Source organism: Kogia breviceps, chromosome 5, assembly GCF_026419965.1.
Source record: "Kogia breviceps isolate mKogBre1 chromosome 5, mKogBre1 haplotype 1, whole genome shotgun sequence".
Taxonomy (NCBI): domain Eukaryota; kingdom Metazoa; phylum Chordata; class Mammalia; order Artiodactyla; family Physeteridae; genus Kogia; species Kogia breviceps.
In genome coordinates this window covers 147449486-147477119 of record NC_081314.1, presented here as the reverse complement: position 1 = coordinate 147477119, position 27634 = coordinate 147449486, and the positions used below count along the sequence as shown (strand labels likewise).

Genomic DNA, 27634 nt, shown 5'->3' with positions numbered 1-27634 from the left:
CTCCGAGTCACGAGGCAGTCCCCCGACACGTGTGAGACGTGTAGATTTTCGGGGTCCTGGGAAGGTCCCCGCCAAAGCAACTGTGCAGCGCCTGGGCGCCTGAGCTGCGGGAGCCCGTCCACACCGTGAACAGAAGGGGAGAACCTGAAACCCCCAGGGGCCTACCCTGCAGTGAAGTAAGAGGCAAAAAGTTCTCAAGCAGGGACACAGACGGTGAGGTCGGACCCAGAATAAAGATATTTGGCATCATCTTTCTGGACACCAACACTAACCCCCGACTCGCTCTCAGAGATGCAGACACAGGGGCCTCCCTGGGCCTTGCACAAAGGACGGGGGTCCACCACGTATCCCAAGCCAGCCTGGGGAGGACGCCCTCGAGACGTAAACGCGGAGCTGGTTTTCCAGGAGCCTTGTGGGAGGGGAGCTGGGGTCCCGAATTACAAATTTCTGTGATCGCTTTGTTATTTTTAAAAAGCACGACCAGCACATTTTCACAACGAGGATCAGTGGATGCTGGACACTCGTGAAAGAAGAAAAAAATATCAAGTTTCAGACACAGCTCTAAGGCAGACATTACATTTTTCACAAGGACGGAAACGGAGACAGCTAACGCTGGGCGGTAAGGAGGCGGGTGCGCGCGGCCCTCACAGCACCGTGGCTTGGACGACGATCTCCGGGTTCTCGATGTCCTTCTTGCTCTGGACCATCCTCAGCTCCAGCTGGGCCGGGCTGGGCTTCAGTCCTTCCCCAGCCCTGGCTGTGGAACGGGCGGAGCATCGATGATGGGGACAGAGCCAGCGGAAGTTATCCCGAATCTGTCTCCTCCTTCCCCTCGCCTTTGTGAGAGCCCCCAACGCTCTGGGCCACCCCTGATTTCCCAGCTCAGCAGGGAGCGCCACCACGCTGCCCCCCTGCCCCAGCCCTAAAGGCCGACGCCAGGGAGATGGCGGGAGCCACAGCCCGTTCACAATGCAGCACTGCACCCCTGCCAGCCAGTGAGGTGGTACCTTGTGCACACTTGATGGTCCGCTGCAGAACATGGTGCATGGCCGACACGGTCTTCTCACAGGCCACCTGCAGGGAGGAGAGGACACTGAGCCCCCCGCCCCCGGGCCGCCTGGATGGGACTGTCCGCTGGCAAAGGCACTGGGGACCTACAATCACACGCTCCCCCCATCACGGAGCGGTCGCTGCGAAGATCCCAGGAGAGCTGAGCAGAGGCCCGTGTGCTAAATGGACCACAGGCAACTCCGTCAATACTGCCTGCCATGCAGTAGGTGCTTAATAAGTGTTTCTGGAAGGAATCAGTTATAAAGAATCTACACGGGAAAGAGCTCCTGCCCCAGAGCTGGCCAAAATCATTGCTTGCTGGCCTCTCCAAGTTAAAAACTCAGGGCTTCTCAGGTGCTGGGGAGGCAAGTGGACTCCCTCCCCGACTGTTGGGACCCAGGGCGGAACTGAATCCGGGGTTGGCCGAGGGCGACCCAGCGAGGCCTCCTCTGGGCACCAGCTGGCCGTGAAGCAGGTCCGTGTGCTCACCCGCCGCCCTCGAGGGAAGGGGGTGGAGAAACCACAGCATTTCGGCGCTCGCCCCTGAGCCCGTAGGTGAGGGGAAGGGCCCCATCCCAGCTGTGCATCTCACAACACGGAGGTGACCGCTGGGGAGGGTGTGTGCCTGCCCCCCCCACCCCGGGGAAGGACGGCCGCCCAGAGGGAGGTCAAAGGGCACGGGTGCGCCTGCGCACGCGAGGGCACCGTGGACACTCACACACAAAGCGGGGGGAGGGGGGACAATCCCCGGGAAGAGAGGGGTCTCCAGCAAGTCTGACTGCAGCGGCTGTGTTTTAGGACGAGCTGTCACTGGATTTCCCCCCTGCGTGATGCTTCCGGACCCCGAGTTGCTGAGGCTACAGCTCCCCTGGCATCCTCGGCGAAGCCCTCCCTTTTCATCTGGCTCAGGACCCCTCCGGGGCCGGGGCCCGGCAGACTCCAGCTCTGAACACATGCTCCCGTTTGCGCCCCACTGACCTTGAGGTTGTTGGGGTGCTTGTGCGTCCACGCCAACAGCATGGCGGCAAAGAGGTCCCCGGTGCCCACGAAGACTGCGTCCACCTTGCACATCTCCATGCGGATGCGCTGTGTCACCACGGAGCCGTCGGGGGCCCCTGGGGGGAAGCGTCCGGCAGCTGGGACCCCAGACCCTCAGCCGGCAGAGGCACCGCGGCCCGGGAACCCGCTTGCCTGCCCCTGCACAGCGTCAGGGGGCTCAGCCTGCAGGGGTCCCCCACGCCCCCCCGTGGCTGCCCGTTCCAAGTGCGAAAGTGAGAGACTGGAGCCCCGGGGGGCCACAGGGTCAGGGCGGCCTGGGGGACACCGCGCAGCCTGAAAACGAGGGCCCGGAACGCGCGGTCACGGGTGGTGGGAGCCGTGGGGGTGGGGGGAGAGCTGGAGGCGCCGTGATCACGCGCTGAGGTCGGGGTGCGTGCACGGGCGCGAGCACGGGCGCGAGCGTGTGTGGACGCACATGCACCTGTGAGCGTGTCTGGGCGTGTCAGTGTCCTTTCGCACAGACACAGAGGGGGTGGTGACAGCTACACCTGGCACGGCTCTGCGGGGCAGCGGGTGTGACCCCAGGCTTCCGTGTCATTTTACGCCGCGGCATGGGCATAAGTAAACGACTGACACAGGAGAGCGTGAAGGGTCCTCCCAGCGAGGTCGGCATCAGCTCTGAGGTGGGGGGGGGTGGGGGGAGGCAGGCCTGGGGACACCTGGTTCCCCGGGAGCCGGGCTCCAGCTGGGCTGGTCCACGTGACCCCCAAGCCCGTTAAGAGGGGATGGCACCCGTGTGGTGACCGCGGGGGGAGCAGTCAGCACCCCCGCCCCCCGCCCCCTGCTTCATGGAACCTCTCCTGGTTCTGTTTTCAGTCTGATCGTATTCTTGGAGCTGTCGGGAGCCGAGGAGACTGGCCCCCTGGCGAGTCAGGCGGGATCTTCCTTCCACGGAACCCAAACCTCGGAAGCCTTGAGGGACGCGCGGCAGGACGGCGGGAGGGCGCCCGGCGCCGGGCGGGGGCTTACGTGTCCTCTGGCTCCCCAGCGCGATCAAGTAGTTGCTGCCCCTCGGGGACGGCAGGTCCGAGCTCGTGATGACCACCGTGTCAGGGCCCATCGAGTGCAGCATGTCCATCACCTGCCGGACGCGGGGAGCGCGTCAGCCGCTCCTTGGCCACCCGAGACGGGGCCCTGGCGGCCCTCACCCCGTCTCCCACCGCCCCGCTGCCTCTGACAGAGCCTGCCTGGATGGGACGGAGACAACTAGCAGGGGCCCCACCCTGCGCCCCGCCTGTGCCCGACCCCCGGAGGAAGGAGCCAACCAGCCGGGCCATCGCCTTCTCGCGCCTGGGCTCCGGGGCGGCAGGAGCCGTGCCCGGCAACCGCCAAGCGAGGGGCGCTTCCACGCCGTGCATCCTGGGAAACTATGCCCTCCTCCATCCATTCAACAAACGTCTAGTGCCCCCTCCGCAGCAGCACGCCGGGGCAAAATGCTCACTGGGGTGAACTGGGGCAGGAGTGGTGGGAGGTGGGGGGCCTCGTATCGGGCAGGAGGCGACGCCACTACTAACCCTCCCCTCATGGGCCTGGGGCCTGCAGGCTGGGGAGGTAACCGGCCAGAGGGTCACGGGGTAATGAGGAACAGACGTCGCTCTGGGGGGCTTTTTCTTTTTTAAACAGCTGTAGGTGGTCCCGTTTTCCTCATGCAAATGCCTCCGAGAAGTGCCTGTGAACACGCCCTGCGAGCGCAGGCTGTGCCCGGCCACACACTCACACACGTGTGAACACACGCACGCCCGAAGACCCCCCCCACGCGCACACTGCACGCACGTGTATGCCCCCAGCGCACACATGCACGTACGTGCACCCCCACGCGGCACGTGCACCCCCACAACGCGCGCACATGCCCCAAGCGCAAACATACACGCCCCCTCCACCACACGCACGCACACACATCACACGCACACCGCCCCCCCCCAACACGAGGCGTGCCACCAACCCAGCACCCACCCCGCGCTGGGTACCAAGCTGGGCGGGTATGTGAGAGATGGGGTCACCGTGCCCACGGCCCTGCTTCCTTCCCGCCCCAGGGTCACCTGGCTCTGAGACCGCCCAGCCGTTGTGCCAGCTCAGAGCCAGGCCCTCCGAGCACGGAAGGGGGGGTCCTCCCAGCCTGCTCTCCTGCCCCAGCGAGCCCTCCGCCGACCGGGGAAACAGACACACAGCCCCGCGGGCCCAGGGGTGGCCAGTCCCGCCGCCAGCTCTGACCCAGGGACCCGGCTCCTCCAAGTGTGTGCTTCCTGGACCGGGAAGTGAGCTCGGCCTCTGAAGAGGCCCAGACGCGGAAGGCGTGAGGCCCTGGCAGCCCCTGGGGCTCTGGGCATGCGGCGCAGGGGTGGCAGACCCCACCGAAGGCTAAATCCCAGCAGGAGAGCTATGGACCCTCAGCAAGTGCCGAGGGAAGGTTGAAAAGAGCTTTGAGGAAATCTCGCCCAGGGCTGCGGAGTCAGCCCCTGCCTGAGAGGCCCAGCCCGCCCTTCCCGTCCAGCATCCTGCCTTGCGGACTCCAGAAATGCCCAGCCAGGCCCCAAAGATACGGGTCCGTTACGTGCAAGAAACCCTCCCACGCACACGCGCGCACACGCACGCACCCCACACGCACTCTCACAGGTGCGTGCAGACACACCCCGAGCCTGGGGTGATGACCGCAAGCCCGGGAACACCAAGGACTGCCAGCCGCCTCCAGAGGCTGTGGGGCAGGAAAGGGTCCTTCCCACAGGCTTCTGACACAGCACGGGCCAGCCGGCCAGCCTGCACCTCTGGCCTCCGAAACCAGGAGGGCAAAGCTCTGCCGCCCGGCCACCCCGTCTGCGGCGCTTTGCGACGGCCCTGGACGCTCGTTCAGAGGCAGCTGTGACAGGCGGCGGGCGAGCCCAGCCCCAGCAGGGCACTGAGCTGCAGGTGACCAACCAAGGGGCCGAAACGGAATCTGCAAAGGTTCCCCGGGCCTCGGGCGGCTGGCTGATGGGAAGCCAAATGCTGGCCACACAGGCGCCTGTGTCCTGGGCCAGAGGGCGTGTGGCTGTCCCCTCCCACCGTGAGCAGGGCTGCCTGTCCCACGCCAGGTACGGGAAGGCCTGCTTACCGCTAAGGCTTCTTCCTGGCTGTGGATTTTTCTCCCGCTCAGCAACCTGGAACGCAGACAAGCACAGCTGAGCCGTCGCCTGTTAAGAGCCCCAGGGCGCTGCCCACGGCGCACTGGTGACCCCTCCTGCCCCACAGGGAACCGGCTGGCACCTGCCCGCCGTCGCGGACCAGGCGGCCACCGTGTCTGGGGACCAGTCAAGAGTCAGTTTGAAAGGGGACTCACGGGACTTCCCTGGTGGCACAGTGGCTAAGACTCCGCACTCCCAACGCAGGGGGCCCGGGTTCGATCCCCGGGCAGGGGACCAGATCCCACGTGGGTGCCGCAACTAAGCCTTCACATGCCACAACTAAGGAGCCCGCGTGCCGCAACTAAGACCCAGCGTAACCAAATAAATAAAAATAAAAATAAATTAAAAAAATAAAAAGGGACTCACACATCATGGGAGTGGGCTGAAGTTCCAGATTGTGGCTAAGTTTACACGTAACAATGGGGAAGGACGGCCGTGTACGGTCACAGCACACGGTGCCACTGAGGGCAGCCAGCGTCCTCGCAAACAGCTGCAAATCTCAGTGCACTACGCTCTTGAGCCACCAACCATCAGGGACCTCCGGGTGAGCCGCCATCCCCCAGCATCGAGAGGCCCGGGTTAGGGAACCCCAGGCCCCCAAGAGTCCAGGGGCCCCATCCCTACTTTATAGGGCGGCCTTGGGACCAGAGGAGGGGATATCGCTGCTGGCCTAACAGAGCCTAACGCGATGGGGACCCACCCGCCGCAGCGCTCACGCCCCAAGGCCCCAGGAGCCACTCCTCGACTCCCTGGGTGCCCGGCTCTCCTGTCCACCGGGGGGGGCGGGCATCCAAGAAAGGCCCCTGGAAACAAGGCGCCGGGCAGCGGGGCAGGCATGGTCCTTTTAACCTCGCGCAGAGATTTGGGACGTGGGTTTCAGAGCTCCGGGGCGGTGGCCCGCGTCAGCTGGCGTGGGCTCCCCGTCCCGTCGCCCGTGTCAGCCACGTGCACCCCCGGCTTTGCCACAGCGCCTCTGCCCCCTTCTGTCCCCAGAGGCTCTTGCTGCCTGGGGACCAGCACGACCACAGGAGTTGGGGGGAAAGGACTGCCCACTGCTGCCGACAAGCAGCGCCGCCCCGGCAGCTCCCTGCCCCGCAGACCGGGACTCCCCAGCAGGGCCCCCGTGTCACTCCCCCGTGGGGACGGGGGGTGGGCCTGACTGCTGCAGCCGATTCCAATGACTTACTCAGCCTCAAACTGGTTGGGGGTGATGATGTCTGCAACCGGCACGACCTTCTCCCTGTAAACTGGAAGGAGGTCCTCGGGGACGTACTGCGGGAGGAAGACAGAAACAGGCTGACGCGTGAGGGGTGAGGGAGCGGGGCCAGGGCGGCCTGCGCTGTGGGGACCCCGAGGCTCCAAGGGGTCCCGAGGCAGGGCTGGGGCAGCCCCTCCACCCTGACGATCCGGGTCAGGACCCCACTAGTGGCTTTTCCACCGTATCCGTGTGATGACGCCACCCGCTCAACCCACGCCAGCGCCGGGAACCCAGGCCCACAGTCTGCTGGGGTGTGGCTGGTGCGCTGAGAGCAACGTTTATGATTTTAAATGGCTGGGGGGAAAGTCCAAAAAAAAACAGTACTCCGTGACACGTGGAAATCAGAGGAAATTCAAAGCTCCGTGTCCACACCTGAAATTCAATTAGAAAACAGCCACGTTCGTTCTTTTGCAAATCATCTGCGGTTGCTCGAGCTACAACGGGGATGCACGGCCCTGAAATACCTCGTCAGGGGCCCTTCGCGGAAACCTCTTCTGCCAGCCCCGGCCTCTCCTTCCCGACGGGGGACGAGGACGTGTCTCTGGCCCGAGAGCAGCGTCTCGCCCGGGCAGACACTTTCAGAGTGCTGCTGTCAACAGCCCCGCGGCCCGCACCCCGCACCCCCACGCGGGGAAGCACTAACCATGGAGCCTTCTCCGTTCCACTTGTCTCCCATCACGGGGTCGCACACTGCGGGACAAAGGGCACCTTATCGGCAAAAGCGGCGGCGCTGAGAGGAGCGCCCCACATCTGACTTGTTGTTAAGTTTCACACGCACAGCTAAACTGGGAAAAGCACGGCCTCCTGTCCTCGTTTACCTCCTTACCTGGCATTTGGCATTTTGCCGTCCGGGCCCCACCTGGCGAGTCCCTCACCCCACCCTGGCACCGCTCACAGCCCTGTGTCACCCGCCCCAGACGTTCGCCAGGTTCGCCGTGAGGACGCCTGTGAGGCTCTCGTCCCCAGAGGCCCGGCTGCTCCGGAGCCCACGTGCCGGGAGGAGGAGAACGTGAAGATGGGCTGCCCGGGGGGAAGGAGGCCGGGACGCCCGTCCCCGGGGCTCCCAGCACCTACCGTACACGAGCCTGGGGCTCTGCTGCTTCAGCTCCCGCACGATGTCCACCACCATGGCCAGGAAGGACTTGTCTCGCGTGTAACCTTCGGGAGGGACAGAGAACTCTCGTCGCCCAGCCACGGAAACAGCGCCATCACGCCCATCTGCCCAGAGGACGGCAGGCAGTGCCCAGACCCTGCGGCCGGGGCCAAGACACGTGCTCCCACAACTGTAGCTACCGGGAGACACCGGGCATTTCCCAGAAAAAGAAACGTTAACTTTGACATGAAAGGAAGAAGCCGTGAGTGTACGAGGAATGGTCTCCTTCCGCTCTTGCATTTTCCAGAATCAGCGTGCTCACTTCTAACCACTTATATAAATAAATGCAACCAGGTGGGTTTGTAAATGAAACCAACACACCAGGTGGCAGCGTGTTGCTTATCTGGGTGTTTCTGTCGCAGACCCCTTCCCAACACCCCACCTGGCCCCCTCCGTGGGCGTGGAGACCTCAGTGTGGAGACGTGGCACAGCCAGGACCCCCAAGCTCAAGCTACCTGGCCCGACTGAGATCCCGATGGCAGGACCATCCCTCCTCAAGGGAGGCGGGGACCGGGGAGCAGCCCAGGTCAGGGGTGCCCTGCGCCTCCCCGGCCCTCCCCAGGTGGGCGCCGGGCCCCGGTCCCGGCACCCCCTCCCCTGGGCCTCACCGGTGAGCACGTAGTCATACTTGATCACGTCGTTCAGCTTCAGCCCGTCGTACAGCTCGTGGAGCTCGTCCGAGTTCAGCACTTGGCCCTTCCAGTGCGAGTAGCCTGGTGGGGGAAGCAGAACACGCAGGCCCTGAGGCGTGGGGCGCGCGGGCGACACGGCCCTCGGCAGGTCCACCCCGAAAGCACATCTGGCTCCGACACCGTCTGGGGTTGTGATGACCGAGTCCGAGGCCCACCCTCCCACCCAGAGCAGCGAGGGCCCAGCTCTGCGGGCCGCCCGAGGACGCCCGTGCAGCCTGCACTGCACCAACAGACGGGACGCAGGGCTGCGAGACCTCTCCCTGTCCTCGGCGGGGCACCTGGGAGGGTCCCCATCGTGTCACGGTCCCCGGCTTTGCCAGCCTCTCCTGCGCACGTCCCCCACCCAGGCTGAGCCGCTTGAAGACCGTTGCCTGCGCACGCTGGCAGGTAGGGGCTCTGTGCACCCCCACCTCCATCCAAGATGAGCTGCAACTGATCCAAGTCTCGGGCCAAACCCTGACCAAGAGCCAAATGTAAACTAGAGAGAGGCTGCGGCCCGGGTTCTCGACCTGACAGGCACCCGGGTGAAGTGCCCACAGGGCAGGCAGGAGGCCCCCTTGAGGTCACCTGGGGCGGGCGCACCCCACCAGGGACGCCCCGCGGTCCGCCCGTGTCAAGCGCATCCTGGCAGCCCTTACGCCAGGAGGGACCCCACTCAAATGGATGGGTTCCTAAGCACATAAGTAAAAGCCTCGGGAGGGCTGATTTCTACGACAGCAAAGTCGAGTACAGACCACGGGAAGCAGATCTCGGCCACAGCCCCAGACCCTCCCTGCCGCCTCGGGTGTTGTCCTGCAGGTCCCGCGCTGGCTGGGCTGTGGGCCTGGAGAAGGGGCCGCGGCGCCCTCTGTGCCCGCGGGGCGAGGGCTCTCCTGCCGCAGAGGGGCCAACACCCGACAACACCTGTCAGCAGTTCTCCAGGACGGCGTGGCCTCTGGTGGACGCCCATTAACCAGTAGGGAGGGCCAGAGGCAAGGAGGGTCCACCGAGGCGAGGTGACCCATCTCTCGCAGGGCTGTCCCCCAAGGCTCAGGTGTCTGCTAAGGGCCGGCAGCCTCTGGCTGTGTCCCCGCAGGTGCTGCTGCCACAAAATCCCAGCGGCCCACGTGGGAGGAACAACGGCCCTTCTTGCCCCTTGGTTTTCTGAACATCATTCCAGACATGGTGGTTTTTTCTTTTTCTTTTTTGGCTGCGCTGTGTGGCTCGTAGGATCTCAGTTCCCTGACGAGGGATTGAAACGGGGCCCTCAGCGGCGAAAGCGCCGAGTCCTAACCACTGCACCGCCAGGGAATTCCCAACACCGTGCGGTTTGACTCCGTCGCACATGTACTTCTCCTGTCCTAGGGCTGCTGTGACCAAGAACCACAGGGGCTCCCACAGCTCTGGAGGCTGGAGGCCGGGATCACGGTGTCGCGGGGCTGGTTGCTCTGAGAGCCCCACGGCCGGCTTCTCCTGCATCCTCACGTGGTCGTGTCCCCCTGGGTGTGTGTCTGTGTCCTAATCTCCTCCACGGGCACCGATCAGATTGGAGCAGGGGCACCCCAATGACCCCATGTACCTTTTAACTGCCTCTTTAAAGACCTTAGCACATCGGAGGTCCTGGGAGTTAGGACTCCGACGCGTGAATTGAGGGGACACAGTGCAGCCCGTGATGTGCAGTCACCCCCCGCCCGGCGGACCAGCTTCCTCACATGATGAGAAGGTTCGGGACCACTCCTTTTCCTGCCCCCCCCCACCCCAGCCTCTCCTCTCCAAATCCAGGAGACCCTTCGGAAACACAGGGGCACTCTGGTCCTCTGTCCAACCCACCCAATTTACAGTTTACAGATGAAAAAACAAAGTCTGCAGAGGCCGAGCCGGTGACCCCCAGGGACCCAGCTCCTCCCTGCACGTCTGCTGCGGGCACCTGGTCCTGGTCCACCAGGGGGTCACCACCAGGCCCGACAGCAGGTCACACCCCAAACCCTACGTGCCTGGAAGGCTGGCCCTGCCCCACCCGCCAACCTCCAGCCCCGTCCAGTTTCTTCCAGCCGCCCGCCCAAGGGCTCGGATCTTGGGTAACAGGAAACTCTTGCCAAAGGAACAACCACAGAACCCCGGCTGCTGCTTCAGAGCCCAGCACCGCCCCGGAGCGGCGGGGGGTGGGGGGAGGGCATCATCATCTAATGTCTAAGCCAACTTGGCTCTTTTACTTTAAAAAAAAAAAAAGAGGGTAATTAAAACTGCCAGTAAAACCCGTAAGCTCTGAGGGGGTTCACCGGATTGACAACTTTTGGGGACGTGTCCAGGTGGCACTGTGCCCGGCACTCTGAAAGCAAAAGCAGGAAAGGATTTTTAGTGGGAACTGTAGCCTTTTCATCTGGACCTAGTGTTGTTCCTCCTCAACTGATGACTTGTAACAACCCCTCCCTTCCAAGAAGCCCACCCGGAAGAATCGGGCCGAGGGGAAGCACCCTTCCGCATATCTGGTCGGCAATCTGCCAGCAGTTTCTGGGACCTTCTGTGCTCTGAGGTTCCGTCAGGGTTCAGAGTAATTTCAAAGAAGGGATGTGGGGATGTTTCCAAGAACTGAGAGGCTTTGCCTCCCTGCCAGCATTCGCTCAGGGATCCCAGGTCAGGGCATCTCTGAGGCCCTGGGGGTGGGGAGCCCGGGGCCCTCGCCGGACACCGCGGGGGCTTTCCGAGGGCGGTGACCCTCGCGAACCCGAGGCAGCGATCACACAGCTTCCTGTGCACAGAAATCCTTGGGGTCCCTGTGCACGAAGAGACACACACACGAGCTCCCCGAGGCTCTGGCTTTTAAGAGCAAGTTGGGATCTGCTCTCCTCCCAGTCCACAGTGTCGCCCAGGGGCCCCGAGCAGGTACAAGGATCACCATCCTTGGTTCGCGGAGGAAAGCGGGGGGCCGAGAGGTCCCGTCACCCGCCAGGTCATCCAGCTCCTAAGCAGCCACGCTGCTTTCAACATGCAGCCGGCAAACCCAGGCCCCCCAACCCCCGTCTGCACCTGCGGCGCAGCCTCGGCCAGGGCCGCACCCCTGGCTCCATTTCCCGCCTGCAAGGTGAGGGACCACTCCCTACGCCCACGCTCAGCTCTGCGAGGGCCGCGGAGGCTGACGCCTTACCTGTGTGGTTTGAAAACTGGACAGAGTTCACCGCATCGACCTCAAACCCCAAAACCTGCAAGATGGACAGAGAAGGAGCGGGTGTAAGAGAGCTGGTGGGCTTCCACGGACCCACGGCAGGTGCCTGACACAGCCTGGGGCTGGCTGGAGGGTCCCCGACGTGGAGGACAGGGGGTGGGGGGGGTCTCCCCAGGTCAGCCTCGGCACCGCCCTTCCAGTGACGTGCGTGGAGGTGACAGGAAACACGTTGGGAGCAGGCACCCCTGAAGGGCCGGGGCTCAGAGGCCACTGCCTGCCCGCTGGAGCTCAGCACATCACTTCTGGAAATGCCACCAAATGAAAGTGCTCGGAGAGACCAGCAAGGCATCCATCTGTTGGGACACAAAGAGGGCGGCGAGGCCGTCTATGTTCCGGTCCCCAGCCCAATGTGGGGGGCGAGGCCAAGGGCTCCTGGTCCCTCCCCGGGAGCCTGGCTTGTAGCCCCTGCATCGTCACGTGCCAGCTGGGGAGAAAGAAGGCACCCGGCCCGGAGCCACAGACCCGCTCCCGGACAAGGGAGGGACCCCACCTCACAGGGCCAGCCTCATGCGGTCCCGGCTCAGGTCACCTGGCCACCGGCTCTCGGCCCCCTCACCTGGGCCACCAGCCTCTCCAGAGGCACCGGGGGCAGAGCAGTTAAGGGAGGGGAGGGGTGGCGCTCTGGTGCCGAGACAGCCCGAACACAAGGTCTAGAAAGTTCACTTCCAGCAGTCAGAGCAGGTGACTGGAGAAAAGGTAAAGCCAGCATGGAGCTAAAGTCAAGTTTATGAAGTAGAAGCCCCCCTTCTTAATGAAGGGGACAAGGGGTTGTGTCTAAAACGGCCGGACGTCTCCACAAGTCGAGGCTGACAGCTGTGCACTTGTGACACGCAAAGTCCCACAGTGGTTTTTCCTTGGGCTTTATCTCTACTGTCCTATGTTTCTGCAGTGACTAGGTCTTGGTTCCTTCGGGTGAACTGAGGTACCGGACACCACAGATCCCTCGGGGGGACAAAGTCACGTTCCCTGTGGGGCCCCCTCGCCCCTCGGCCCTCAGAGGTGGTGGGCCTCAGGGCCCAGGACCCCCGCCAGGCCCCATCGGCCTCTTCCAGGCTGGCCCTGCCGCCATCGCCGTGGGCAGACCCGGGACAAGGGCCCCGCGGTGCGGTCCCCTCCCCGCCTCTCAGAGCGCCCACTGCATCGCCCCGCACGGCCGGCCTCCCCAGCCGCAAAGGAACGCGGCCAGCTCGGCACCGAGACCCCCGTGCAGGGCCCTGTGCTCAGGGTGCAGCCGGGAGGCCCCGCCCACCCGGGCGAGGCCAGACACCCAGGAGTCCACCCAGCGGGAGCGGCACCAGGCGGCCACCCCCGAGGCCCAGAGCACAGGTGACCGACTCGGGCCTTCTCTCGCGCCCCCCACCCCTGCGGAGGCAAGGGGCTCGTGCGCGGACTCTGACCACGGCCGCCTTCCCACGCTCAGTCCAAACAAGCTCAGGGCCGGCCTGCCTCTGGAGCCGCCACCCCGGGCCGCGCTGCCTGCCGGGAGCCGAGCCTCCCGTGGGCGCCACCGCTGCGGGAGGGTCTTCCCACCCACGGGTTCTGGGGAGGGGGCTGAGCTGAAGACCGCGTCATCCTCCGGGACCAGGCGCGGGCGGCGGCCCTGGCACCTCTGCCTCCTCGTGCGTCCGCCCCCGCCCCCACCCCAGGCCACCAGCGCGCAGCCTCTCGGCACCTCCCACGCGACCCACCACTTCCCACGCCCGCCGGCCCCTCCCCACCGCGCACACGGCTCCCCAGGGGCTGGCGCTGAGCCGCCCTGGCACCTGCCCGCAAGGGTCCCTCCTCCTCTCCTGGACTCGCCCCTCCCACCTCTAGGGCACTCCTGCCCTCCCCCCCCCCCCCCAGGGAGGCTGTGACCCTGTTCTCTGGGACGCGCGGCACAGAGCAGGGCCTGATGAGTATTCGCTCATTTGACACACACGTCGGTGTCACGCGCGCCCCGCTCTACACCCCGGCCCCGGTGCCCAGTCCCCTCCGTCCTCTCCCCACCCCCAGCCGGGTCTCAGCTGGGAAGTTCACTTCCACACGGGCCACCAGAGACCCCAGCAAAGGAGCCACACAAGCCCGGGAAGCTGGCAGCCACCGGGGAAAGCAGGAGACAGTGCCCTGCGCGGTGGGAAGTGGGGCCGGCCCCGGAGCTCAACGGCTGAGCTTCACTGATGCAGAAGGAGATGCCGCCCACCGGGGACTCCCAGCCAGACGCGGCCCCTGACCTTCAGGCCCTCTCCCTCCTGGAAACCACAAAAATGAGAACAAGGGACCCTTTTAGAACTGACCCTCAAGGACAGAGAAAAGGAGGAGACGCAGCAGGTGAGCACTTCCACCAACTCTGCAAACAGACACTGCACAGCCCAGGTAACTGAGAATCTCAGCACCTGCCGGGGACGCAGGCGAGAGCGGGACTCCCACCTGCAGAACGTCTCCGAGAGACGGAGGTCGGGAAGAGAGCATGGAAACCCAGGGCCGTGGCTGCCCCGGGGGCCCCATGGCCAGCCACTTTGCCCCGGCTGTGCATGCCTTCCTGTGGCACCAGGAACTTCCCAAACCCTCCCCTCCCTCTTCACCTGAACAACACCAACCAACCTTCAGGTCTCACCTCAATATCGCAAACAGGCAAAGCTCCCTGGCCACCAGGAGAGCGTCTCTCCGGGCGGTGAGGGTAGTGACTCGGGGGGCCCTGGGTGCAGATGAGGACCACACCCCAGCTCTCCACGGGGGCGGTGGTTACCCAGGCGCGCTCCCTTTGTGAACACGTGGAACTACATGCTTACGACGTGCGTTTCAACGTCTTTCTAAACATTTCAAGCCAGTGTGATGAGGACTTAAAGTCATAAAGCAAAAATCAACAGTCTTCTCAAACTGGAAACTTCAAATTGGCACTTGGCAACTTTACCTGCCAGATGTCATGGCCTCCTAGACAGAGCTCGCAGTATTTCAGGTCCCTAAATTCTAATCAACTTCAAAGAAACATCTGAAGCAACGGTGACACACATCCTGAAGATCCTGACAAAATATCCTGCTCCACTGCTTGTGGATGCATAGACAATCAATCCTTTAGAGCCAGCCCATTCGAAGCCACTATTCTCTGCTTTTAAACGATAGCGCTAAGCCCCTGGGCTGGCATCTCCATTTCACCTACCACCAGCTTATGAATTGGCATCACAGGCTAGTGTGAGGGCAGGGCCGGGGGACGCAGCGGGAAGACAGAGCACAGGGCCAGGCTCCAACGTGGGAGCCCCTGGACCCCAGAAAAAGGAGGTGCCTGTTGTTAAAACCTAGTCTTCAGCTCCACCCCCCCCACACACACCTTTTGCGCTCAGCTCTGGGATCTGGGACTGCGACCCCGGACATCACACCCCTGCTCAGCCAGGGGCTCCCGACTGAGCACTGAGGGGAAGAGACTGGGAGACGGGGAGGGTCCTGCCCCTGCCGGTCACTCCACCCCAGCACCGCTCTTCACCTGCAGAAGGGGGGCCCCCAGAAGCAGCTGTGGTCCTTCCATTGCTCCCAGCACCCGCACCACACAGCCCTACACATCCCCCCACCCCTCAGCTTTAAGCCCCAACCGTAGACAGATAGGGTGTGCGGGGGGGGGGGGTGTCCCAGGAGGAAGAGGACCAGACATGGCTTTCTTGACACAAGAGAAGCCACTTCTGGTCTAAGCCAGGTTGTGACCTAAGCCTGGTCGCAGTGCCTGCCCCTGAACGGTTCTCAGCAATTAACGATCTTAAGGGAACAAAAGAATGCAGGAACAAACCGTTATTAAGCAAGAGAAGTGACAATAGCAAAGGAAATCAATCAGCTGTCAAGACTCCCAGCTCTGTTTCCCGTAGCTCAGCCCTGGCTCACCCTTGCACAACCGCATAGAGTGTGGGTGGAACCTCCAGGGGAGTCCGGTCTACGTACACGCACCCTCTACGAGCAGAGTTCTGTTCTCCCAAGACAGAAGAAATAAAAGCAAAAATAAACAAATGGGACGGAATCAAACTTAAATGCTTTCGCACAGCAACAGAAACCATCAACAAACCAAAAAGACAACCTACAGAATGGGAAAAAACATTTGCAAACGATGTGAACAACAAGGGCTTAACTTCCAAAATACACAAACAGCTCACACAGCTCAACAGCAAAAAAAAAAAAAAAAAAAAAAAACAAAACACCGAACAAGCTAAACAAAAAATGAGCAGAAGACCTAAATAGCCATTTCTCCAAAAAAAACATACAAATGGCCAAAAAGCACATGAAAAGATGCTCAACATCACAAATTATTAGAGAAATGCAAATCAAAAGTACAATGAGGTACCACCTCACATGGGTCAGAACGGCCATCATTAAAAAGTCTACATGGGGGCTTCCCTGGTGGCGCAGTGGTTGAGGGTCCGCCTGCCGATGCAGGGGACACGGGTTCGTGTCCCGGTCCGGGAAGATCCCACGTGCCGCGGAGCGGCTGGGCCCGTGAGCCGTGGCCGCTGAGCCTGCGCGTCCGGAGCCTGTGCTCCACAACGGGAGAGGCCACAACAGTGAGAGGCCCGCGTACTGGGGAAAAAAAATAAATAAAATAAAGTCTACAAATAACAAATGCTGGAGAGGGTGTGGAGAAAAGGGAACACTCCTACACTGTTGGTAGGAATGTAAATCGGTGCAGTAACTATGGAGAACATAGTATGAAGGGTCCTTAAAGAACTAAAAATAGAGTTGCCGAACGATCCAGCAATTCCAGCCCTGGGTATAAAGCCAGAAAAGACGAAAAGTCTAATCTGAAAAGATACATGCACCCCAATGTTTACAGCAGCACTATTTACAATAGCCAAGATAAGGAAGTATGAAATAAAATTCATTTTATGGCAAGACAAGAAAAATTTAAACATAAAAAAAATGTTCTCTGCCCTTTGGCCTCCTCTCTCCCCCCACTTTGCATCAAACATCTGCATCTACAAACCACCCCGTAGGCAGAAATACCTGCTCAAGAACAGGTACCTGTTGCTCAAGAGCAACGTTCTCCCAGCATCTACAAGACCATTCCTTAAAAGATAACATTCCTTCTTGATCTTGTAAGGGGGTCCCATGGATTATGTAAACTGTCAATAATATGACATTTGATGCCCAGCTGTCTCCGAAAGTTTATGTAACTGTGTCTTGACTTCTAACAGGCCTAACAGTTCTCAGAGCTTTCTGAGACGCTCTTCCTGGGTTATAATCCTCAAATTTGGCTTGAATAAAATTTTCCATTTCTTTCTTAGATTGAGGGATTAATTTTTCATCAACAGAAGCAACCTAAGTGTCCATCAAGAGACGACTGGTTTAAGAAGATGTGGTGTGTGTGTATATATATTCATTCACTCATTCATTCTACTACTTAACTCAGATTTATTGGGAGCCTACCCAGTGCTGGGCACTTTTCTAGGTCTTGTGAAATAGAGTTGAACAAAGTTAAGTTTTTTGTTTTCTTAGAGCTTATTTATGCACGCACGCACGCACACACACACACACACACACGAGTATTACTCAGACATAAAAAAGAATGAAATGCTGCCATTTGCAGCAATGGGGATGGCTCTAGAGATTGTCATACTGACTCTGTCAGACAGAGAAAGACAAATATTAGATAATACCACATATATGTGGATACTAAAAAATAATACAAAACCAGAAATAGACTCAATGGACCCAGGAAACAAATGCATGGTCAGAGAAAGAGAAAGGAAGGTGGGGAAGGGATAAATTAGGAATATGGGAACACGTCACTACATATAAAACAGAGAAACCACAAGGATTTACTGTATAACACAGGTCATTATATCCAATATCTTGTAATAGACTATAATGGAAAATAATCTGAAAGAATATATATGTATAACCGAGTCACTGTGCTGTACACCTGAAACGAACACAATATCGTAAATCAACTATGCTTCAATTCAAAAAAAGCAAAGCAGAGTTCCCTGGCTGGGGCGGAAGAGGAAGTCGGCGTGCTCTGAAGGAGAAGACACCGCGCACTGCCGGCCCTGAACTCGGAGGCCCCTTGAGGAGCGACGCAGCTGTTCAGCCATAACGCTCACGCGGACGTCAATTGTATCTGCATCAGCAGGTTTGGTACCTATCCCAGCTCACACTCCTGCACTAGTTACTGCATTTCACGGCAAGGCTCACTCACTGCTGCAGCCGCGTCGTAGGCTCTGGAACCAACAAGCCTGCCTTCCCACTCGGCTCGGCAGCTGGCGGTACTCACACCAGGGAAACTGGCCCTGCCCCACCCCTGCCGTTTTCATCATTTACCAGCAACAAGACTCATTTTAAGAAAAAAGAGGAAGAACTGACTAGTTCAGCCTGGAGAGGGGAGGGGAGGGGAGGGGAGGGCAAGTGAGGCCTCACGAGATAAGGAGAAACACCCCCTCTGGCCTCTCTCCTCCCCCCTTCCCCCCCTCCGGTGTATCCCCCTCCTCCACCGTCCCCAGCCCGGCGCCAGCCAGGGGCAGATGCTCCTGGAATTCTCTGGCCCAAGAGGGCCTGTTTCAAGTCCTCACTCCCACCCTGGGAGCCTCTGTGCCGCCACATTCCCCTGGTCCCGGGGCCCCAGATGCACCTCACTGACCCCCAACCTTCGAGGCTGCCGTGGGATGAAGCCCAGACCCCAGGCTGCACGTCCCACCGCCTGTGAATTCCACGCCTCTTTCTGAAGCCCCAAAAGCTCTGTCGCCTCTGGCCTCTGCGAGCTCCCCTCCTCAGGGTAGAAAAAGGTCTCTTGGCCCCCAAAGCCCCTGCTGGAAACCGTGCCTTCTCTGCCTCTGCTGGAGCGCCTGGACTTGCGGGGATTTGGGGACTTTGAGCTCCCCGCCAACTGTGACCCGTGGGCCCCGGGATGCGGGCCGGGGGCCAAAGCCGGGCCTCAGGCTCCGAGAGCAGAAAGAACGAGAGCCTCAGCCGAGAAGCACCACACCCAGCCGGCCCGCTGCCCACTGGGTTCGTGCAAGTCCGCACGCGACCACGTGAGCACAGCTAATGGGGGACGCGGTCTCAGACCCGGGAGGCCCCCCGAGACGCACAGGCAAACTCGAGGCACCTGGGCGGGGTCCCGGCGTCAGGCGCTGCCCCTCGACGCCACGCTCCAGCCTCCCACCCCTCCCCCGGGGCAGGGGAGACCCCAACGACTGATGCGCAGGCGCACCCGGGGGCGGTGGGGAGAGGACGGCGAGGTGTGCGCCGGAGGCGTCCGGCCACAAAGAGCAGGGACGCCAAAGACGCCGTCCACACAGGCCCCCGCCTCTCGCCCCACGCAGCCCCCCGTCCACCTCTGCGGGCAGAGCAGCCCTCCCCAAGGGCACCTCCACGTGCCGGGGGGCTGGGAGCCATGCTCTGATCCCGCGGCCTGGGCGGGTTATGTGCTCCCGGCTGCCCGCCTGGCTGCTGTGCCATGAACCCGCTGCTGACGGCCAGGCACACGGTGAGAGCCGGCCGTTAACTCAGCAGAGCACCAGGCGGCAGGAGCCGGGGAAGCTCAGACCACGCTGGTTCCCTCCAGGGTCAGTGCTGGGCAGCGAGAGGGGTCACTTCGCCATCTTCAGAAACCCTCACTGTGGCTTATTTCGCAAGACCTTTGGTCACTCTCCTAGGAGATCAGCTTTAGGGAAGAGGGGACAAAAGAAAGCCCCATGCCTGTGATCCGGCCTGATCAGCCTCAGGGCTGGGCGCCTGGCGTCCCTCACTCCAACCATGCCTGGTCAGCCCTACCACTCAGCTCAACCCGCAACCTCTAGTCTCCAATGGGAACTCCTACTGGAAGCAGCCCTGTGTCCCCCGAAGCAGCCTTAAGTCCCAAGGCCACCTGCGCCCCATGGGCACTCTCACCTCAGCATCACAGCCCCGGCCCCCATCACCCCAGCCCCAGCCCTGCTCCCAGCACAGTGCCCCCGCCCCGGCTCCCAGGCCCCGCACACTAGCTGGTCATGTTCGGCTGGGCTGCGCTGCAAAGCCCTAAGTAAAAGGAGGGATTTCGCCCCAAGTTCCCAGCAGCACTGGGATCAGACGGGGAGGGAGGAGCTGCCCCTCCGCGGCTGACCGTGCGATTCTAGCCCAAGGCCCACGGCCTGGCACCTCCTTCCCTTCTTCTTGAGAAACTCCATTTATTCTACTCCTTGGCGTCACTCTTCTGGATCACTCTGTGATCTTATTGCAAAAGCTCCGGGTGGCTGAGCACCCAGGGACATCCAGGCCCCTGAGCCCCACCGCCCACAGTCCCGGAAGCCACCTGCCGGCAGATGCTCCCGCCCCTTCCAGAGAGGTCCCTGTGAGGGCCGGTGACTGCAGCACGAGGCAGGGTGCCACAGAGAGTACAGCAATGCCGCACAACACAACTGCACAGGCGTCCACACACGTACACACCCACACCTGAGCACGCACACGCATATACTCACGCACATGCACACAGCCACACACACCACAGACAAAGTTAAGTTCTTGCTTCTCTGCATGACAGGCAGAGAAGAATAACAGAAATCTCAGTCCCAAACTAAGAGAGTTAGAAAATCAAGATATTAAGCAATTCTGGACCTTCTTGGGAAAATAAAAGGTCGGAGAAATAATGAAGCAACACCCAAGTTCCAGGATTGGGACACACTGTGGATGAGATGGGGACTTCCAGAGGCCAGAGGGGAAGCAAGCAGATCCATGTGGCCTGCAGAGCACAGAACGTCCCAGAGGGCGGTCACGGGGTTCCAGCCCCAGTGCGTCCCCCCCCCCAACCCGGAAGTGCTGGGTGGCCTGAGCGGGGGCCAGAGGGAGGTGTGCTTTTGGGCGTCGGCTCCCTTGCACTGTTTGCCAATGCGTGTGTCACCGTGAAAAATGCAAAGGCAAAAACTATGTCTTTTAAAGGGCAGGTGACATTCTTCCAGTATCTTCCAAACGCAGTTCTGCTGCAAAGGTCATTTTCATCCCAGGAATTCTAAGGAAAAAAATGTAAAGATTTGCCAAAGGACCAGGTATTTTTACCACGAATCAAGACACCTTCTGAAGAAGGCCACCTTGTGGCTCAGAGGGTTCTTCACGGTGAGAGGCTGGAAATAAGCTCCTTATGGTTTGAAGCGCCTCTTTGGGATCCAGTCACGAGCCTCTAGGAGAGGCTGGGTGAGTCGTCCTCACGTGCACATGTGCTTCTAACACCCCAGGACCGTCCACCGCTGCTCAGCGCCTGTGGCCATGTCACTAGGCAAAGGAGGGGCCTGTATCCAGGTTTCCAGGCCAGGGGCCTCTCAGAACACCCACTGCCACCAGCCTGCCTCTGCCTGCGGGGTGTCTGAGCCAGTCCGCTGGCAATCAGGCCTGGCTTTGTGGTCCCCGTACAAAGAAACAGAGTCTCCACCCAGCCCTCTTGGATGTCTCAGTTCTGCTTCTGTACCGAGGGGCCAGGAAACTCAGAGAATGAAGTGGATTTCTGCAGGCCCCGAACTGAGATGTCCCCCTAAACCATCTTCCGGGGCCGCCTGTGGTCTTGCATTCCCATCTTGGTGACGTGGTGTTTAAATGGGTTCTGAGCTAAGGTCCCAAGTCAGAATCTCAAGGCCACAGAACTCCATAATTTAATGTCCCTGCCCCCAGCATGGCCCTTCAAGGAAGGCACCGTGAGCCTCTGGTGACCCCTACCACAGAGGTGACACGTGCCTAAAGCAGCAGTGCCAAACTCCAGACACAGCCTCAGAAGGAGGGGTGCACCACAGAGCCGGCCCGAAGCTGCTACCTAGCCCGCTGGACACCTTCAGATGGGCTCGTCCACCCGGCAGAGCGGCTGCTGGCAGGAAAAGCACCTGGCCACCGCGCTGGGAGGGAGACACAGGAGCCGCAGCTGAACAGGCAGCCTGACGCCGGCCAGTGCCATCCTTCCCAAAAAGGACAGCTTTTGGATGTTGTGTCAAGTTCTGGGCCTTTAATTAAACCTCCAATTTGTGCCACTTTTAAAGTTCTCCAAACAGGCTCCTTCTAACCTACAGTGCATTGAACTGTGGCCCTTAAAATACATATTGGCTGAGGACTCACGCACATACCAAACTGGAAATACGGTCCTTTAAGACATAATCAAGTTAAACATCTTGAGATAAGATCATCCTGGATTATCTGGGTGGACCCAGATACACCCAAATGACAGAGGTCCTTATAAGAGACACACAGGGGCTTCCCTGGTGACGCAGTGGTTGAGAGTCCGCCTGCCGATGCAGGGGACACGGGTTCGAGCCCTGGTCTGGGAAGATCCCACGTGCCGTGGATCGGCTGGGCCCGTGAGCCATGGCCGCTGAGCCTGCGCGTCTGGAGCCTGGGCTCCGCAACAAGAGAGGCCATGACAGTGAGGGGCCCGCGCATCACGATAAAGAGTGGCCCCCACTCTCCACAACTGGAGAAAACCCACACGCAGAAACGAAGACCCAATGCAGCCAAAATTAAATAAATAAAATTAAAAAAAAAAAAAAAAAGACACACAGGAGGGGGGCATGTGACAGGAGGCAGGGATTGGAGTGATGCTGCCACAAGCCAAGGAGTGCCCGGAGCCCCCAGAAGCTGGAAGAGGCAGGAAGGACCCTCCCCTCCAGCCTCTGGAAGGGATGCAGTCCCACCAACATCTTGATTTCAGACTTCTGGCCCCTAGAGCTGCGGGAGAATAAATCTGTGGTTTTAAGCCCCCAGTCTGTGGCATTTTGTTGCGGCTGCCGGGGGTGGGGGGGGGGGACGCATACATAAGCCCAAGCTTCGTGTCCCTGCTGGATTTTCACCAAAATGGGAAGCAACAGGGTAGAAGAGGGTCTGTGTGGCTGTAAAAACAAGGGAGGAGGTGCTGGATCAATGGGCCTGGCCAACTGTATACACACGCACGCACGCACACGCATGCACGCACGCTCGCACGCACGCACGCTCGCACGCACGCTCGCACGCACGGGGGCTCCGAAGAACCATTCTACCTCCAGGAGGAAACACGCCCCCCAGCGTCTGGGGTGGGAGGAGGCCTCACTGGGTCCATCACTCCTTCCCTTTCCTTTCCCCAGAATTAAGGCCTGAGCAGCGGGAGGTCCCTGGGCCCGCGCAGGGAGGGCGCCCCAGATGCATCACATGGCCGGACACCCTTGACTCAGCAGCGCCCTCTCCAGGGACGGAGGTGCGAAGACCACGAGCCCACCCTCGCTGCAAACGCGGGATCATCTCGCCCACGGCTCTAACCTGCTGTGTCGCTGGCCACAGCGCCAATGCTCCCCTCGGCCCCTGAGGTGGACTCTGGGCTCGAGGCCAGAAACAGATCCACAACCAGGGTCAAGGTTCTGGTCCTTTCTCTTCTGTATGTTTCCCTCTGCCCAGGGAAGGCAGCTGCTCGCGGGCTGCCCACCCGTGCGCTCTGGGGACCTGGCAAAAAGCAGCTTGGGAACCAGAGCCCTGAAGCCCAGGCTCGCAGGCACCCAGCCGGGACAACTCTGCGCCACGACCACCTGGGAGCGGGGAGTGGGGGTCCCCCTGGGTCGGCCCCCGCTGCGCCCCACCACGGCAGAGCTACACGCGGGCGGTGTCCTGGGAGCCTGGCACCATCTGATTGCCAAGAGGACTGTCCTCACTGTGCACACGAGGCTTAGAAAGTCTCGGGAGGCACTAACGGTCCACGAGTCGGATCTCCAACACCAGGGGCACCGGGTAGCCCCCCAGGCGGCCTCTCCATCCCCCCCAAGTGCATCTTCCCATCCCCCCATGTCTGTGGGGCCCAGCCAGACCCTACCTTCTCCTGCCATTTCCAAGTTCTCGTCCCACACTCAGCTCTGCGGATAACCATGCCTTTGGAGTCTCCAGATGTATTCAGAATATATTCCCCACTCAGCACAGCTCCGGGAGTTAAGGGATGGCTGGCTGGAATGGTGCAGGGAGAGGCCACTTCCACGCTCCCCCCACCCCCAGCCCATCCTGAGCTAAGGCTGGTGGGCCTGGAGCCACCCATCTCCCTACCTCTCCCTGATCCAGCAGCGCTCACACGTGGGGAGGGGAGCAAAATGCCTGCGTGGGACCCCATGGAGCATCCTGCAGTACTTGCAAGAGCTCCGCAGCCTGGGCCCAAGCAAGAGCAAGACCCATGAGAAATCTGGACTCCAGACAAGGAAGCACTAAGTGGTTAGCAAGCCAAGGAATCTCTGGAAATTGTTCTTGTTATGAGCTGAACTGTGTGCCCCAAGCTGGACCTCAAACAGGGACCGTGTTGGTGCTCAAGCTGCAAAATAAAGTTTACTGTCGCACAAATCTAGAGGCTGGAAGTCCACCATCAAGGTGGGCGTGGTTCGGTGGAACATGTGTTGAGGGCCACCCTCTCTGACTTTCTCCTTCTCCTCAGCCCTTTCCATCCTCCAAGACTACATCTTATTTCTGTAATTAGGAGGAGGAGGTAATGAGGGCAAAGGACATGCGTAAGGAACCCTTACCCACATCCAGTCCTGAGGGGAGGTCCTGGCCTCCCCGAGATGCCCCAGGCACGCTTGCTGCCACCAGCCCTACCACCTTCCTGTCTGGTCTTTCTGCACAGTGAGGGGTACGAAAAGCACCCTCGGGCGCTGGGGCCACCTCATTCAGCAGCCAGCACCTCCCAGGCATCTCCCAGAGACATTCACCCTCCCTATGTTCCCTGGCCCAAAAATGACGTGAGGCAGGCGTCGTGTCCATTCTACAGATGAGGCAACTGAGTACCAGAGGGCTCAAGGCGGAAGGTAGCTTCTTCAAGGTCATGAGCTAAAGAACTGCCCCTCTTCCTGGGCCTCATCAGCCTCCAGAAGAAAAACAAGGCGCCTGGCTCACTTCCGGTTCAACGGATACAAGCCTAAGTCTAACCCACTTCAGTCGCCCACCTGAAGAATTCAGGATAAAAAAAAAAACCTGGGAGGCACTCTATGCCCTAAGATAGTTAGATGCGTATCTCAGAAAGAATTTCAATGACGCCAAATTCCTGCATCTTCCTATACTTAGAAAAGCACTAAAATCATTAACTTAAGATATCTGTTCTTCCTGATCAGCAGTAACCTTCTACCAAGATGTATGCTTGACTGCATGTATTTCCCAGCTAAAAAAACATCACATGTAAACTGGTTTCTCCGCGGCGCCCTGAGAGGCTGTCTCCCGGGCTACAGTCCTCAGTAAGTCCGTGGGGGGGGGGGGGAACCCTTAAACTCACAAGCCTCATGTTGTGTGTTTCTCTTTAAGTAGACTTAGAAGGAAGTGCAGGGATGGATTAAATCAGAGGCAGAGGTGTCACCCCCACCCCAGGGATGACACGAGGGAGATGACAACCCCCTATCTATGTCCCTCAAGCCCACAGGTAAAGATGCTGGATGCTGGGCACTGGGGAGACCCCAGGTAAGAACGGAGGTTCAATCCTTAAGAGGCACTTCCCCCAAGCGGGGGGTCCACAGGAGCACCCCGTCAAAGGATAGTGTGTGAGTGCTGGGAAATTCAGGAACAAGGTGAGCCGAGGAACAGTATGCCCCGGGGAAAGAGAAAGAAGGAAGTGGCCTGGCCGCAGGCGGGTGGGGAGGAGGGAGAGGCAGAGGCTCAGGGAAGCCAGCAGAGGCCTGCTCACCTCTGCGCACCTCTGGGAAGGGGGGGTCCCCAGGCTCCGTCCCAGTGGGGGGCGGCTGCCACCGGTATCTGCCGGGGAACTGCCAGGTTCCACCTTCCCGTCTGCCCCTGCTGCAGGGACCCTGAGCCTTCGCCCCCCCCCCCCCCCAGCATCGTCCCACCGCACTGGCCCTGCCCAAGCAATCAGTGACCGAGAAGAGCCGGGGCCTCCGGACGGGTGCAAGCGCGCACCCCGACTGGCCCCGCGGTCTGAAGCCCCACCGGTCAGAACGGGAGGGCCAAGGGCCTCACGTGCTCCCCACAGGTGCTCGCAGATCAGTGGCGGCCGCGCAGGTCCCTTGGACTTGAACCCCTGTACCTTTCCACCTTCAGTCTTCACTGCTTCCTCCTCAGGCGACGGGCCTGCTGGCCTCAGGTCGGCCCTCAATCTCTACTGAGGTGGTTCCAACCCTCCCCAGGGCCCATCCAGCCAGCCGGCAGCCCACAGGCCACCGTGAGTGGGTGGCCCTTCACGTCCCTGAGGGCCCAGAACAGGGACCTGGCGCACACAGCAGGGGCCCGACACCGGCTCCTTACTCAGGGATGGGGCCCAGGGACGATGGACCAAAGGTGAGTGGTCCAAGACAGCCACCACCTTGCCCGGATGCCCAGCGTCCTCCTGAGCCCACAGGGCAAGGAAGTGCCAGGGACCCCGATGCGGACACCCCAGCATGACACCCCACTGCACCCAGGCCTCTCCCTGCCCCTCCAAGGGCCGCCCAACCGTAACCTCGGGGCTGCGACAGGAAGCAGCAGGTGCCGGCTGATGAGCCAGACAGACGGTGAGCCCCTGACCGAGGACAGGCTGGGGAGGCGGGAGGAAGCCCGTGGGCACCCCAGTAAGTAAAGGCTGGCACATGTAACAAGCGGCTTCTAAAGCCAGACCCTGCACGGGCCCGAACTGGCCGCTGGGCTTTTCTTCTCCAGAGCCAACACCGGCAGGGAGGCCTTCTGAACCGCCCCAACCCCTGCCCGGCGACCACCCTCCCGGAGCGGTCACTCGCAGGATGGAGCCCACTCTTGCCGCCCGGGGCCTCGCTGCGGGGTTCCTCCTCCTCCTCCCTCCCAGCATCCTGACCCACAGGGGGCGGGGACGGAATGGGGAGCCCACCAGGTGAGCAGTGCCTACACCTGCCTACCCAGCGCCCTCCTTCGCAGGGTCTCCGGCCGCGACGCCGCATTTTCTCGCCCCCAGGGTCGGGCCGGTGGGTGCGCAACCGCTCGCGCCGGGGGCTTCATTCTAACCAAGGGCCCGCATCCCCGCCCCATCCCACCCGCAGGGGTCCAAGTGCTGCCCCGAGCCCCGCCCCCGCAAAGCGCCTGCCTCCCCCGCCCGCGTTGGGCACCCCGCGCTCCAGACCCTTGGGGCTGCCCGGCCAAGGTCACGCGGCCCGGCTGCGGCCACCCCTTCGCGAAGGGCCGGGCGCGGGGACACCGCCGGGTTACGTAAGCGTACCTGCAGCGGGAACGTGGCCGCCCGGTTGCCCACGTAGCCGCGGACGACGTGGCTCTGAATGGAGAGCACCCGGCACTCCTCCTCCATGCCGGGCCTGCCGCTGCGGCGCGGGGCCGGGCGGGGTCAGCGTCTCCGCCGCGCGCTGGGTCTGCGCTCCGCTCCGCTCCGGCCACGCTCCGGCTCTGCTCCGCCACCGCCCCGCTAGGCGCAGGCGCTCCGCTCGGGCGACAGACCGCCTCCCTCTGACCTCAGCGCGGCTGGAAACCCGCGGGTCCGGCGCTGCGCCGGGGCGGGCCGGGGGCGGGACCGGGGTGGGGCATCCGTGCGGGGCCCGCCCCCCCGCCCCTCGCGGGGGACAGGGAGAATGCACACCGCACCCTCGGCCCGGGCGACCCAGCCACGTCACTCAGCGCTCCTGGCATGTGGGCGGCCACCCTCCAAAACCCGGCCGTGCACTTTCAATTTTACCCCGCCGGGCACTGCAGCGCCGGCCGGCCGGCCTTCATCCTTCGGTTCCTCGGGCCATTCATTCACTCCTCTGAGGTCCGCCCCCTGGCCCTGCGCCACGCCTCTAACCCACACTTCCCGGCGCCGCTGAGCTACTAGGCGGTCAGACAAGGACTCCCACGGAGGAAACGCACTGGTGCGGCGCCCCGAGAGTGGGCTCGGGCAGGGGCGCCATTAGAGGGGCGGCCGGGCTGGGAGTTACCGAGAGAGCCCCCCCTAGGGCCCCGTGGCGCGCAGTGCCGGGTCCCCACTCCAGGGCCTGCAGGTCCTGGAACCCCCGCGCGGTCCATGGCCCCTGCGGCCACCACGCGGACCAGCGCTAGGACGCACGAGCCCCGTGACCGCCCCGCAGGACCAAGGATCCAGGCCCACCTTGTCCATGGGGGCGCCCCCGCCTAGGGCACGCAGACCTGATCCACGCAGAGTTACCCGGCTAGCGGAGACCCAAACTACCCCACAGAGGCCTGGGGGGCGGACACCTC

General features: G+C 61.4%; 1 protein-coding gene across 2 annotated transcripts; it reads right to left on the bottom strand.

The window, feature by feature from the left end:
• Positions 1–560: 560 nt before the first annotated feature.
• Positions 561–26931, bottom strand: PDXK (pyridoxal kinase). 2 transcript variants are annotated; one of them, XM_059064817.2, is made up of 11 exons: positions 26646–26931; positions 11495–11549; positions 8287–8391; positions 7600–7683; positions 7169–7215; positions 6454–6539; positions 5198–5243; positions 3079–3190; positions 2029–2165; positions 1008–1074; positions 561–757 (listed from the first exon to the last, which is right to left on the bottom strand). In XM_059064817.2, the coding sequence occupies exons 1-11, from the start codon at positions 26730–26732 to the stop codon at positions 645–647; spliced, it is 939 nt and encodes a 312-aa protein (XP_058920800.1). In that variant the 5' UTR covers positions 26733–26931; the 3' UTR covers positions 561–644. The 2 variants fall into 2 exon arrangements, with proteins under 2 accessions (XP_058920800.1, XP_066891313.1); XM_067035212.1 differs by lacking the exon at positions 26646–26931 and adding an exon at positions 23313–23381.
• Between the last annotated feature and the right edge of the window lie 703 nt (positions 26932–27634).

What these genes read in the sequence shown, in the direction of transcription:
- PDXK (XM_059064817.2), bottom strand. Translation starts at nt 26,732, where the DNA reads ATGGAGGAGGAGTGCCGGGTGCTCTCCATTCAGAGCCACGTCGTCCGC. An exon ending in GCCAGGAAGAAGCCTTAGCG is followed by an intron (nt 3,191 to 5,197) that starts GTAAGCAGGCCT and finishes CGCGTCCGGCAG; the next exon opens with GTGATGGACATGCTGCACTC. An exon ending in AGCACCCCAACAACCTCAAG is followed by an intron (nt 1,075 to 2,028) that starts GTCAGTGGGGCG and finishes TCCTCCCTGCAG; the next exon opens with GTGGCCTGTGAGAAGACCGT.